Source organism: Orbicella faveolata, unplaced genomic scaffold (genome assembly GCF_042242905.1).
Source record: "Orbicella faveolata isolate gen_17 unplaced genomic scaffold, um_ofav_v1 contig_35, whole genome shotgun sequence".
Lineage (NCBI taxonomy): Eukaryota > Metazoa > Cnidaria > Anthozoa > Scleractinia > Merulinidae > Orbicella > Orbicella faveolata.
Window position 1 is genome coordinate 20,923,233 of NW_028301564.1, and position 13,284 is coordinate 20,936,516.

Genomic DNA, 13,284 nt, shown 5'->3' on the forward strand with positions numbered 1-13,284 from the left:
TAAATTAGCCTCTCTAACCTCGTTTGAGGGAAAAAAAATTCTTTTTGAATTATCAACTTAATTTGAAAACGACGTTTAAAGTCAGGTTCATTTTCAGGATACTTACATCTGTGCAAGAGAATTTATAATTGGCAGCAATTTAGGAAAAGGGCTACTTGCAATTTGTCAAGCCAGGGTAAAAACTAAACTGCTTCTGACGAAGCTCAAAACGAAAATTAACATGTTTTATAAAAGAAATTCAATACATGCAGGCAAATAATATTTACGGAGAGATATTTTATCTAAGTTTACTATACTCTACATCTGTCTTCGGGTGTTTTTAAGTGATTTAGTTGTCTGAATGATGGGTATCTTTGGTTTTACCGTGGAGATGACATGGTATAATTCTTTTTAAAAATGTATATTTTTTTCAATGTTCTTATCCATCTCTTGAAATAAGTGTAAGTTAATTAAGATTGAGAATTTGAAACCCGTCTAAAATGTTATGTGTAACAGGCCGGTCTCCAGGCCAGATCCAGGAATGAAGCTGGAATAATTTAGTCTCCAGGTTTTAAGAATCGCGCCTCGCACCCAGGTCAAATTTTCCGCGAATACCTCCCCCAGGGCAGACACTTTCTGGACTCTTTACGCCGTCTATGGGAGCAGATGTTGCGTGATTGGTCTAAACCCGTCACGTGCGCTTGACTGAATATGCCCAGCTAAAACTGGAGAATATCCGATTGTTATAATCCATCAAATATTTTTGCTCGCGAGCGATTGGTCTAAACGTGTCACGTGACCGAATATTCCTTAGCTAAAACTGGGTAAATATCCGACGATATTCCCCACTGTTTCAAAACTGCGCGTGTTGTGAAAAATATTTAAAGGATGATAAATACAATAACCTCCATTTGGCACGAAAATATGCTCGAATATTTGTGCTTGGGCATTATCTGTTCCTCAAGGCTCACAGTTATTCTCAGGCGATGCTCTTGGTAAACTGTTAACTATTCTCACTGCATACGTAATTAGCGCTCGCGGAATTTGATTTAATCCGGTGGAGGAAGCTCTTTTCGCCCAACACTTCTCCCTCGGTGCCGGTTGACGGTGCTACCCTGTTTCTCGCTGCATACCTTAGCTGCCACAGTAGTTACAACACCTCCCATAACTTAATTTACTGCGATGTGGTTATGGGCATGCAATGTAGATAAATTACGTACCTCGCTTCTCGGAATAGAAAATGTCCGCGGACAATTTCGCACCTAATGGAGGCTATTGTTTATATATTTGTTCTTAACGTAACACGGAGTGACAAAGAGGAACTTCAAATAGGCCATTTCGATATAAAATTCTAATTCGGCTCCGAGGCTTGGGGGAATAAAACAAAAGAAATCATATCGAGGTCGAGGGATGAATAATTGTTTTTTCTTTTTTCTTTCTTTTTTTTTTTTTTTTTATTCCCCCAAGCATCGGAGTCATAGTAGAATTTTTATATATCGAAAATGGCCTATTGAACCGAGGAAGTTTGGGAGAACTCGCTATGGAACCACTGGTCTGCACTTGTGTTCCCAAAACATTCTATAAACCGTTAGGAAACGCAGAAAATTTTGTGTATTTCTTAATTATCAAGTTAGTTATTAGGTCGCATAACAATACACCATATTTCTAAGAAGTAAACATCTTTATAGCGTAACTCAGTCGTGTCTAGTCTTCAAGGCGTTGCTGTGTGATGCTAACGTGCAAATGATAGCTGGAAAGGAGACAAAATTCACTTGGAGCTCGAGGCCACTGATGGACGAGGAGAAAGCTGTGTTTTGTAAAGAGAAGTTCCATAGGAGTCCATCATCTCCACCGTCATGTTATTCACCGCGACGTGTACCACTGCAAATCCTCCAAATTTAAAGTATTCAGCCCAGAAAAACAGCGAACTGCCTTCAGGTACTTTATCTTTGTTGCTTGTGTCTTTACTTACTATGTCACCTGCCCCAATGACGAAATAGTCAACAGGAGAGTTCGGCTCTTTCAAGTGCTGTACAGGTTACGATCGAGGAAAACAAACAAAAGTAAGAGGGTGCACTCAGTGACGTCATGTGACGACATACTACAAAAGACCTAAGATTCCGTCCACACTATGACGGAGAAATTTGAAAACGGCGTTTTGAAAATGATTCAAATGTTTTGCGTCCACACTACGCCGGAGGAATTTGAAAATGCTGACGACAGAAACACTTGAGTGCACCTTTTGAGCATGCGCATAATATAGATCGTTTTCACAGTGCTGACAATCAGTCGCCTAGATAGCCAAAGTAAGTTCCAGATGTTTACACTATTTTCCGGCCGCCATATTGGTGTACCACGGAGGTACACCAACATGGCGTTTTCATACTGGGCTCTGTAAATATCGGCGAAACATTCCGACGAATATCTGAAGTTTGGGGAAACGCACAGGCCTGAAACTTGGAGAAGTGACTTATTTAGTTATCTTCCAGAACATCATAATTTCATAGCTTTTTCCACTGGATGGTTTTCGATTTATTTTTTTATTGCGTGACAGTGAAAACGATCTATAGGTCTAATTTACCGCCCTCCCCTCCTCCCCTCAACCCACCCTGGCTACCCGCGGCCGTCAGTTTGGATTTGCGTTTAAGGAAGACTCCGGCAGAGAGACCACATGATTATCGTGACGTCATCGTTTTCGAAAAGCTCCGTTTTTAAAATGCTTGTCGTCAACACTAAAACGCAAAGCAGGGGTTTTCAAATTCGGTCTGCATGAAGAGCGTTTCGAAAAGTTCCGTTTTCGGAGGACAATTTCTCCGGATTAGTGGGGACAGAAGGCCGAACTTTAGAAATAAAGCTTCGTTTTAAATATCTCTGGCGTAGTGTGGATGAGACCCAAGTCTGATCCCAGGTTACTCTGGATGTAACTGGGTGCTGGCGAACTGTTATGACAACCCAACAGAATGCTGGGGAAAAACCTGCTTTAGACTAGCTACTAACCCAGGGTAAGCAGTAATACTCTCGCGTCATGTTTCGAAAACAACGTCATAAACTTGTTGTGCTGTGTTGCGTTGCATTGTGTTACATTGCGCTTGTTGCATTGCGTTGTGTTGAATTGTTGTGTTGTGTTGTGTTGTGTTGTGTTGTGTTGCTTTGCGTTGTATTGTATTGTTGTGTTATGTTGCTGCTGTGTTGAAAACTGGAGTTATAGGTCTGTCAGTGTGGCCAAGCGATCTTCATATTTCATCTTACGTACAAAAAAACATCAATTGCCGATGAACACGTAGGGGCCAAACCAACCCCCTAATGTTTCATGAAGGCTATATTTGCTTGGTTTATATATTTCTGAACCAAGTTTGGCCGAAGAGCTTTCTTTGTTCTCCAGTTTATTTTAATTTAAAAGTTGTGACAAAATGTCAGATTATGACGTCATAACTGATGACGTCACCAAAACGTGCTATAAGTTTTTTGTAAAATCTGATATAAAGATTATGTCATTGGAGAGGCCTTGACTTGAGGAGTAAAATGCCGGAAACCGTTTTTTGCTATGATGAGTATTTTTCGAGATATGGTAAATTAAATATTTTTTTGCTGTCCCCCCCCCCCGGAATTTGCTTAACCATACTGTCCTTCTTAAGTCAGTCTCTCTGGTTTATTTTTTTCAGTTTTTTTCTAGGAAGGCTAATAATCTAGAAAAATAGAAAGCTTGATGTTGTCAAAAATCGTATGGTTTTAGGAATTTGATTTTCGGCTTTGTTAGGATGATATTAACAGTTAAAAAACGGGTGACGTCACAGGTTATGACGTAACAAAACTAATTTTAACGTAATAACACTAGAGGGATAATTTTTTATTGAGATTTTCTTGTTTATTTTTGCTTTAGTCATGTGACACATCACATGTGCAACATAGCTGCATTTGCTGGAACAAAATTACGACTCCAATTTGGGGATTTTTCTCAAGGGGGGGACCCCATACTTTGCAGAGTTATTTTCATATTTAAAAATGCCATATTTCATTTAATTTTTGTGATATGGACAAAATTTTTTCAGCTTTCAACTCCCCTTGATGTGCTCTTTCGAACACATTGTAAAAAATATGCATATTAAAAACTTCAAAACTGGCAAAAAACATGACGTCATCACTGTGACGTCACAACTTTGACATTTACTGACATTTTTCACGTAAATATAATTTGCAATAGGTCTCCTGCTTATCTGCCAAGTTTGGTGTAGAAAGAGTCAATACTTTTTAAGTAATGCGAAATAATATATAATGTGAAATGTCCAAGAACTGACGAAACATTTGGGGGGTGGTTTGGCCCCTACGTAAAATGTTCACACGTATCCTATACAAAGGAAAAAAATTTTTTTATATCGTGTGTGTAACAATTAAACGGTTTACGGAACATATACCCGACAGTTTTCCGAACACTTTCTACTCCAATATCCTCAGGGTTTCAAGCATTACCAACAAATCGAGACTATAATCAGTTATTAGATTACGTAGTCATTTTCTCTGTGAACAAACAATGGATAAGATGCCTATATTTTTCATGTGATGTAACACCTCACATGTGGCTGTCAACAGACCACGTCTCTCGCTGTATTGCACATTGAACTTCTATTGTGTTGTATTGTATTGTATTGCATTATATTGTGTTGTGTTGTAATGTATTGTATCGTATTGTTTTGAACAAGGATAGACAATTTTTTGTAAAAATGTTCGTAGCTTCTTGAACCTGTTTATTTAGTCGTTACGCTTCAACCTCCTTCAAATTAACAAATCGACGTCAGTTCTTTTTATGCGTCTGTCCTCTTATTGATGATCAATTACGTCATAACATTGTCAAAGGGGCTGTGGAAACTTTGACAATGTTATGACGAAATTTATCATAACTAAGAGGACAGACGCATTAAAAACTGACGTCGATTTCTTTTTTACAATGACAAGTCCCCCAAAATGGTCAAATGCCGGGAATAAATGAGGGAAAAGACGCCGTAAACTTGCCGTAAACAAAGATAAGTGAATTTTATTTAAAATGACGCGAACATTGTCAATAGCTTTTCTCGCTTTTTGATTGGCTACTTAAAAAAGTCCATAGAATCTCATTGGTAAAACGTTGACAGTTTGACAGCTGAAAGTTGAAGTTGAAAGCTTGCATAAATTAAAATTTTATCCGTTTGTACTCTTATTGATGATAAAAATGAACCAATCAGCGAGCGAGAAATTAGACAGTTATTGTAAAATTACAGCTTTACGTGGCGCTAACGAAGTGTCACTGACTGACGAGGATAGAGCATTCTTTTGTAAAGAGAAGTTCCATCACAATTCACCAGCTCTAACGTCATGTTACTCGCCTCGACGTGTACTACTGCAAATCCTCCACCTTTACTGGAGTCAGCCCAGAAAAACAGGGAGCTGCCTTCAGGTACTGCATTCTTGTGGTTTGTACTTGTGTCTATCTTGCCACTAGCTCCAATAACGAAATATTCAACAGAGGAGTTCTTCTCCTTCAAGTGCTATAGGTGGTCAGTCGTTCAGGAAAATGTCAAGCGTGTAAAAAGACACAAACATAGAGGTATCAGACCAGCTGGCAAAAGATATCGATGAGAGTGAGGTGAAGAAGTACAAGTGTATGGTTATGGTGACCGCGATGGTGGGGCTGGTAAGAGCGGTGTGGTGTGATGATGGTGATAGAGTTTTTGGCGTGAGGAAGAGGAAGAAGAGGAGGAGAGGAAGAGGAGGAAGAGGAGTAGGAAGAGGAGTAGGAAGAGGGAATAGGGGGAGGAGGAAGAGAAGGAGGAGGAGGGAGGTGGAGGAGCAGGAGTACGAAGAAGAAGCTCGTCAGCCAGGAAGAAGAATGACAAGAACAGATAAAAAAACTGAGACGCGCTGTCACTCTCAACTCTGGTATGTTTAGTATGAAACGACTAGGAGTTTTTCTCCACCCTGGATGGGATGCTAGTCCAATGCAGGTTATCTTAGTTTGCGAGCAGTCATACACGCACGCGAGACCAGTCGAGCGAGACGTGTTGGTAAAGTGCGAAAAACTTTTCCTAATCGCAACACGCTCATGCTGCTTCGACTCTCGCGCGTGTCTTGCTCGTTGTGACCCCCAATTTAATGTCCTCTGGCAGCTAGGCTACGGGCTCCCTAACAGTTCGACTGTGCGCATTAACTAACTTGATTTTATTGAATGAAATCCAGTCAAGGCCAAGCAATGAGAACGCAGAAGTGCGCAACTGCTACAACACAATCTAAAAATCTTGAAAATACAATATTTAACGCTTCATTGTTACATCAAAAGAACTCACTCACCTGAAGATTGTGATCGTGTCCATTGATATAGGCTGTCACGTGATATTTCTGTAATAAGGGTCTCAGTCGGTCAACTAAACATTTAGTGGGACCATGCTCAGCAATGGACCACACTGGGTAATGGCCTCCCACAATCAGATAATGAGCTGTTGATGAACGAAGAGTCGACTCCAGCCAATCCCACTGCGCTTCGGCATCTTCAATTGACTCGGGCCCTGAAATTTGTTGGTTACACAATTCAATGAATAAAAGTTCTTCCTCGCGACGTCACGGGCGTCACCTATAAACACTTTCAATTTAGCGCCAGTGGGGAAAAGCATGGCATAAGTATCTAATTTGGTTTACCAAAACAAAAACAAAACTTCTCAAAATCAAATTCAATATTATTTCCGGACCGTGTACAATAGATTTTAACACAAACAGGCGAGAAGTCGACCTCTTGTGAAAGCAAACTCGGTTAGATTTTGTCTAGTTGTAGGCTTATGCAGTCTTGCACCGTGGGGGAGTTCTAGCATGTATTTGGTCTTGTCCTAGCTTCTGTAGTCTGCCCACAGACAAAAATTGTTTGGCTAGAATCTTTCCCCGGCCCCACCCCGTTATGTTTTCGCGATATAACCCAATCACCGGGTTAATATTTCGCTAAGCTTGCGATCTCGACGAACTCAAATAAAAAATAGAGGGTGTGTGGACAGATTTAGTCCTTCTGCAGATTGACAAACTTTTTCTATACAATGCACAGAATAAGCTCAACCTGATCGTTCTTATAAAGAAAGTGCTTATAATAACGACGTGTAAGCCGTTATTTACCAGTTTCCGGAGAAGTGCACTTAATTTTATTCCATTTCGTCTCCTGTATGATTTGCAGGCCACAGAATTGCTCACGCCATTCAAATGCTCAGTCGAGTTATGTTCGGCAAATCCTCGCAGTAACCGCGGTGTTTCCGATTTTTATCGTCCGAGCATGCGTACAACGAGGACGATGAAAAGGATCATAATTTACTAAGCAACGTGGAAGATCACTCACCAAAGAAGCATCTAGAAAGTCGTTTACATACCTTCAGGCTGTGCATGTGATTGATCATGTCCCGAGTTACCACAAAGCAGCACTGTGTCTAAAAGAACCAACTGCAGTGTCTCATCAGAACCTTAAAGGGAAAGACAATCACAGTGACTGATTAATCGATTTATTACATCCAGTTTTAAATCAGTGGTTATCCTTGCAATCTGATTGGCTCTCAGCAGTGCGATTTATTCATGGCTCCTGTGACAATAGCTTCTATTCACCAATCGCTGTTTTTTTGCTCTAAATTACATCTTTTTACCTACCAAAGAGAGTGGAACTCTAAAACAAAACAAGCAATCAGATTTCAAAGCTTGATTAAGGTAATATTATTAATTAACTAATTAATAAATAAATAAGCAAATTAATTAATACATATTCTTGCGGGTGAGGAGACGGTTAACAAACAGCACTTACCAGGAATCGTCCAAGACTTGGTGTAGTAAAAGTCTGGGAAATTCCAGCGCTTTGATTTGGAACTGTACGCGATCTGGGCTGATACGTTGCCACGGTGATCATGATTTCCGGCGCAAAAGTACCACGGGGTCATCAGGGATTTGGCGGTGAACACGCTTTCAAATGTTTCTTCAAACCTCTTGTCATCTACGTTTTTTACTCCACTCAAGTAGAAGTTGTCACCTGAACAAAGTCAATCGGAAACGGTCTCATTACTTGTAGCAAGATCATATTTCTAACTGTAACCTATTGCCACTATTTGGGCAGATGACCATTATTTGTTAGCTTGAAGTTACTTAAGCAATAGACCACGAGTTTTATGGTTTATAGGCTGATAAACCACGCGGGATGTTGAAAGAACACGAGAAGAATTCGTAAATCACGGGCCGCAGGCGAGTGATTTACGAATTCTTCGAGTATTCTCTCAACATCCCAAGTCAGAAGACACGCGAAATTTCCATGAGTTTACTGGCACAATAAACCATAGCTGAATCAGAGCGCGCGCATTCATTTAATTATTATATAAAGTCAAATGCATGAAACAATACCTAATGTAGTGACGCCCGCGACACCGCGAGTATGATCGCGCGTGAGCGAGCTGTAGACTTCTAGCATAATAAGATGTCATCACGCGGATGTACTTGTAGAATGCGAAATTAAACAGATATCCTTTGATCTTATTCTATCCCTTTGTGAGTGGTTCGAACACGGTAAAGCTCAGTATTACCCAAACCCAAGATCAAGAGGATTTTGGCCCGATTTTAATCGGATTTTCCAGTAAATTCGTCAAGCAAATTCGTCATAACGGGAATTTTTCGTTTATAACGAATCCCCGTTTGTATCGAACACACTGTCCAACTCATCTGGCACTTCGTTCTAAAGGAGATCCACTTCGTGTCGGTATCAGAGGACTTCAAACAGAAACGATGAAAGACCCAGTGGGGAGTCCCTTATTAATTTTGAGCAGTTTGTGCCTAACGGAATGATGTTGTGAACATAGCTATTTTTCCTAAAAAATCGGGGGATTTGAAACCGTGCACTCATCTTGAAACAAAGTAAATAACAGAAGTCTGCACGCAACTCATTTAATGCTCTCCTCTAACGTTTTCGCAAAAGGAAGCCATTTCTAGTTAACTTTGGGTTACATAATAGAAACGCCGGAGTTCCAAAACAGGTTCTCTAAACGTGCTAAACGTCGCATATTTTTGTCTGAAATAGCGTCCCAACAAACTTTGTCTCCACGTGCAAAATTACCAGCATCATTTGCCCATGGTACAGTTGTACTGAATTAATCTACGATATCTTCGAGGCAATAAAATCCATATTTCCTACCGAGAGCGACGGTAAATTGTGTTCCCAGTTGTTGTGCGATTTTCCCCATGCCTTTGCTGACGGCTGTCTCGTACGGGGTTGTATATGGCCAGATAGGTATTCCTCCCCAGTCACCTATTACAAGAAACCGCAGCTCGTCACCGCGAACTAAGGTAAGACTTAGAAGGAAAATAACCAGCTGAATCCGTGTACCGGCCATGATTACAAGTAACTGATTATTCTCGGTAAGCAGCAGAGAAGTTGAAGCCAAAACCATCACGTGAGGCTGAAACTGACACCGGAAACTCAAGGATCATGTGATGTATCATACGAGAAAGCGTGATTACACGCACAAACACTCTCGAAAGCTCAACGATCAAATAGAAGGCATAGAAGGCATAGAAGACATAGAAGGCGTCCCGGGGAGGGCGCACTCTTGTATTTGTTTCCAAACCTTATTGACAGGCAATTTCATCCAATCCTCGCGGCTTCGCAGCTTTGCTAGAGTCTTCACCGCTGAAACAAGGGGTAGCAGGAGGTTTCGAACCCAACTCGGTTGATATCTTGGTGACTCGAAACTCATACGAGTGCAAAAACCTCCACAGTCCAAACAAAGTACTCGCACGCGAAAATTATGTAGCCTGCGCCGCAGACGCGACCTAGCGAAATGCTGCCAGCTACGCAGACTACACCTTCACTTTTTCCATAAATTAGTTTTCATTTCCAACTACTTTAGATTATGGACCAAGAAGAATTCTAAGTGTGGCGACTGCCATGAAAAGAAGAGAAAAGTTCCCAACCAAATAAGTCTCCAATGTCGGTGTTGTGTTACGGTCACTTCATCACTTGAATCTCAAATTCCTAAAACAGACAAGCTGCGGGTGGCAACAGAGGCTACTCCTTGCCGGAAACGATATCACAGAAAGGAAAAGTTTCGATGACCTTCGATTGGCTTAGTACATGTATATTCCCCAAACAAATGAATGCGTTACAAAGCGTTGCGTGACGACGCATGAAACAGTTCCCCGCTGCTTTTCTTTACTTTCTGCTCTTATGTTGCGGCTTCTGAGCAGTTATATTTGTTTATTTTCTTGAACTTCTTCAGTTTTAATTTTTTGTTCCATTCTCAGCTTTTATTACTCGAAGTTTTCTACGTCAATTTAAATCGCATTCCAAAATCCGCATTTCACTACTTCACTCCAATGTAAATTTCCTACCTCAAAACCCTCGACTCAGTCTTCCGCGCAGAAAGAATTTTCCCTCCACAACCGAGGAAAATCGTCTTGGTTATTCGCATTTTCGATCTAAAGTTACTGTAAAAATGAACTGATTACTTCGAATAGAAGATTTTTCTGTGATTCAAAGTCCATCTAATATGGAACGTAACAGCTAGTCATTCAAACATGCCTTCTGGAGATGCAAGGAAAGACTTTGTCGTTGCAACCACCGGCAATTATTTTGGAATTCAAAGCTCCGACAGTGTTTTGAACGAAGTTTATTCTTCGAAGGAACTCAACATTTTCTTAGATGATGGAAATTCGCCAGTGTTAGCTGCAAAATATGACGTCCACCAAGGAAAGAAATCTATAAATTTGTCGAGTCATGTCGAGCCAAGTGACACGGCAGAGAAAGTGTTGGTCTTCTTCAAGCTTCAACCGGAGGCCATCACTCCGGACAATCTTCACCAAAACGTTTTCGTTTCGTCGATGCTTTCTTCGCCGGTAAACACCCTGTACCACTCTGTACAGAAAGTGTTTGCTCCATTATTGCTAAAGGATGAAAAGTGGAGCCGAAATTTCGACCCGAAACTACAGAGTCTGTTGAGCGAGCTCGAAGCCGGTTTGGGAAGTGTTGTGCGAAAACAAGACAGCTCTTCTTCGCGAGCAGCTAATGTGGGCGATGAAGACAATGTTGGCGGGATTTTGACTCCGCAAGACGAGTTTCAATATTGGTCGGACGCATCTGTGTCGGGCTATGATTTATCGGAGAGGGAAAGGGCATCTTTTTTTCAAGAAAGTTTTCAGAAAGGTAAGCGACTTGACACAAAATAGGTTTGCTTATGTCGTCGTCCATAGCAACAAATGGAGAAAATAAATTTCCGCTTCGCAATACAAACAAAAAAACACTATTTCCAAACTGCTATTTTAATTGTTTTCTTCATTCTTGCTATGGAAATAATTTTTTTCGAGATTGGTAGCGACTGTTAGAAGCCACAAGTCTGATACAAATGTCATAAATTACGTGCAATGTACATGTACAGTATGACTCAGCATGGGCGCCATTTTTGAATGGCTTTTATATTGAATGCTCCTTGGGCATATTTAGTGGTAAATTTATATGGGTTATTGACCAAGTGTGAGGACAAGATGGTTGGGTATTGGCCAAGTTCTCATATACATCTTGTACAAGCAAAGAAAGAGACAGAGGCCAATATCCAGCCATCTTGACCGAACAAGCCAAGCTTGGTCAATAAAGGATTTATATTGGACAAATAACACTGTTTTCTCGCAGGACACAGTGGGTAATCCTGAGCAGGCAAGATGGTGCCATCTTGCCCACTCGTATAGCTGATCACAGCGTAGGATTTGGTTCATCCTGCGTGCTCACAGCCTTACGTGTGCATGTAATAAGTTCTGTTTGTAATGGCAATTGGATTCAGTAAAAATACATTTGGGCTCATACATTGAGCATTGAATGCAATCAGGCGATTTCAAGGTGTAGGCGATTATACCCATAAAAGGGTTGTCAAAAGTAGCTGTCTGTTGGTGAACATCATCATCATTTTCGTCATGATCTTGGCTTGTTACCCTAAGCCCCCCCCCTGTCCTTGGCGTGGGGGGGGGGGTACTCTGAAAAATTCTATATGGGGAGGTTCTGCCCCAAGGTCCAACTCAGTACCCTTTTGTATACCATTTTGACAGAAAAGGTACCCCGTTTGAATAGATACCTTTAATTGAAAAAAGGTGCCCCTTTGACATACTTCCACTCACTCGGGAGGGTGAGGGAATTCTTGAAGGTTAATCAAATCCGAGATGGAGTTGAGGGTTTGCATAACTGTCTTGAATACTAAGTGCACTTTACTTTTTTTACTGAAGAGACTTTATTTGCAGGAAATGTATCTCAAGATTTTTCTAATCTTGATGCACTGGATCTTGACGATGTCCTGGAACTTCTGGAGTCTACTCAAGATTCTCTTGACGAGATCTGGAAACAAGAGGATCATAAGCCATATCCCGAGGCACGCATGAAACACCTTTTAGATGTTATGGCTGGCGCTTTGGGTCGTTATGTCCAACGGAAGCTTGGTATGCTTGACATCTGGCTTGACTCATTCCAGCAAGTTAAGGATGCGATGCGCAAGGGTATAACTGTGTGTGAGAGATGGGTGTTGACTTGTGGTGAGACACTTACCTCGCAGTACTGGAAGAGGTTCCTCCCGCATCCCTGGAGGGGAGAGAAATTTGTTCCTGAAAACTTGTCACAACTTGCTGCAAGGCTTGAGGAGGTAAGCTACTGTAACTCTACATGCAATAGATCTACTGTATTCTTATCATAATTTAAATGCAAATGGCATCCTACATTGTATTTAAATTAAAATGATTGGTTTTAAGTAGAATCTTAGGACTTCTTGAAAACTTCTTATGCAGTTCTAAAATACAAACCTATTAAACTGTATTTGAAAGAGAAAACATTGATTAAACATCATTAGTACTTGTAGAATGCTTAAATCTGATTGGTTGTCAGTTCATCTTACTTGACAACTAATTATTTTAAAATTATATTAATGCAACCACTTTTTTGTTTGTAAGGTGTAAAAAACCGTGGACAATACTGTTGTTACATGCTAAACGTTGCTCATGTGGAGCAACTGAAAAAAATGGAAAAAAATTACATGAAAAAAGGTTCACTTGTCAAACAATGATTTATTAATAATTATAGACGCTTTATTTTAAATAGTTGTGGAAAATAGTTAGTGGGAAGTCTAGAGTATTCTTTTTATTGTTTAAATAATTATCATTTTTATTCTAAACATTTCACAACTGTGCCATACTGCTCAAAAGCAAGTTGCCACCTCTTGCTTCATTTCAAGATGAGAATGCTGTCTTGCAATAGGAAAGTGTCGTCTTGCAACAGGGTGGTAACTTTTTTGAGCGGTACTA

General features: G+C 40.5%; 3 protein-coding genes across 4 annotated transcripts in view; 2 read left to right on the top strand and 1 right to left on the bottom strand.

The window, feature by feature from the left end:
* LOC149103707 (uncharacterized) overlaps positions 1-3,505 on the top strand; it is a 153,962-nt gene extending 150,457 nt beyond the window's left edge. The window contains exon 2 of the mRNA XM_089273202.1: positions 3,482-3,505. The gene's annotated coding sequence lies outside the window, so the exon portion shown is untranslated. The remainder of the gene's footprint in view (positions 1-3,481) is intronic.
* LOC110064061 (tartrate-resistant acid phosphatase type 5-like) lies at positions 1,568-9,458 on the bottom strand. 2 transcript variants are annotated; one of them, XM_089273204.1, is made up of 5 exons: positions 9,146-9,458; positions 7,775-7,996; positions 7,353-7,442; positions 6,298-6,512; positions 1,568-2,008 (listed from the first exon to the last, which is right to left on the bottom strand). In XM_089273204.1, exons 1-5 carry the CDS (start codon positions 9,399-9,401, stop codon positions 1,748-1,750), a joined length of 1,044 nt encoding a protein of 347 aa, XP_089129330.1. In that variant the 5' UTR covers positions 9,402-9,458; the 3' UTR covers positions 1,568-1,747. The 2 variants fall into 2 exon arrangements, with proteins under 2 accessions (XP_089129330.1, XP_020626723.1); XM_020771064.2 differs by lacking the exon at positions 1,568-2,008 and adding an exon at positions 4,983-5,498 and having other exon boundaries at positions 9,146-9,416.
* Positions 9,459-10,216: 758 nt separating this feature from the next.
* LOC110064063 (cytoplasmic dynein 2 heavy chain 1-like) overlaps positions 10,217-13,284 on the top strand; it is a 57,542-nt gene continuing 54,474 nt past the window's right edge. The window contains exons 1-2 of the mRNA XM_089273201.1: positions 10,217-11,152; positions 12,235-12,629. Of these exons, the coding sequence (XP_089129327.1) occupies positions 10,528-11,152; positions 12,235-12,629 (1,020 nt within the window). The 5' untranslated portion in view covers positions 10,217-10,527. The remainder of the gene's footprint in view (positions 11,153-12,234; positions 12,630-13,284) is intronic.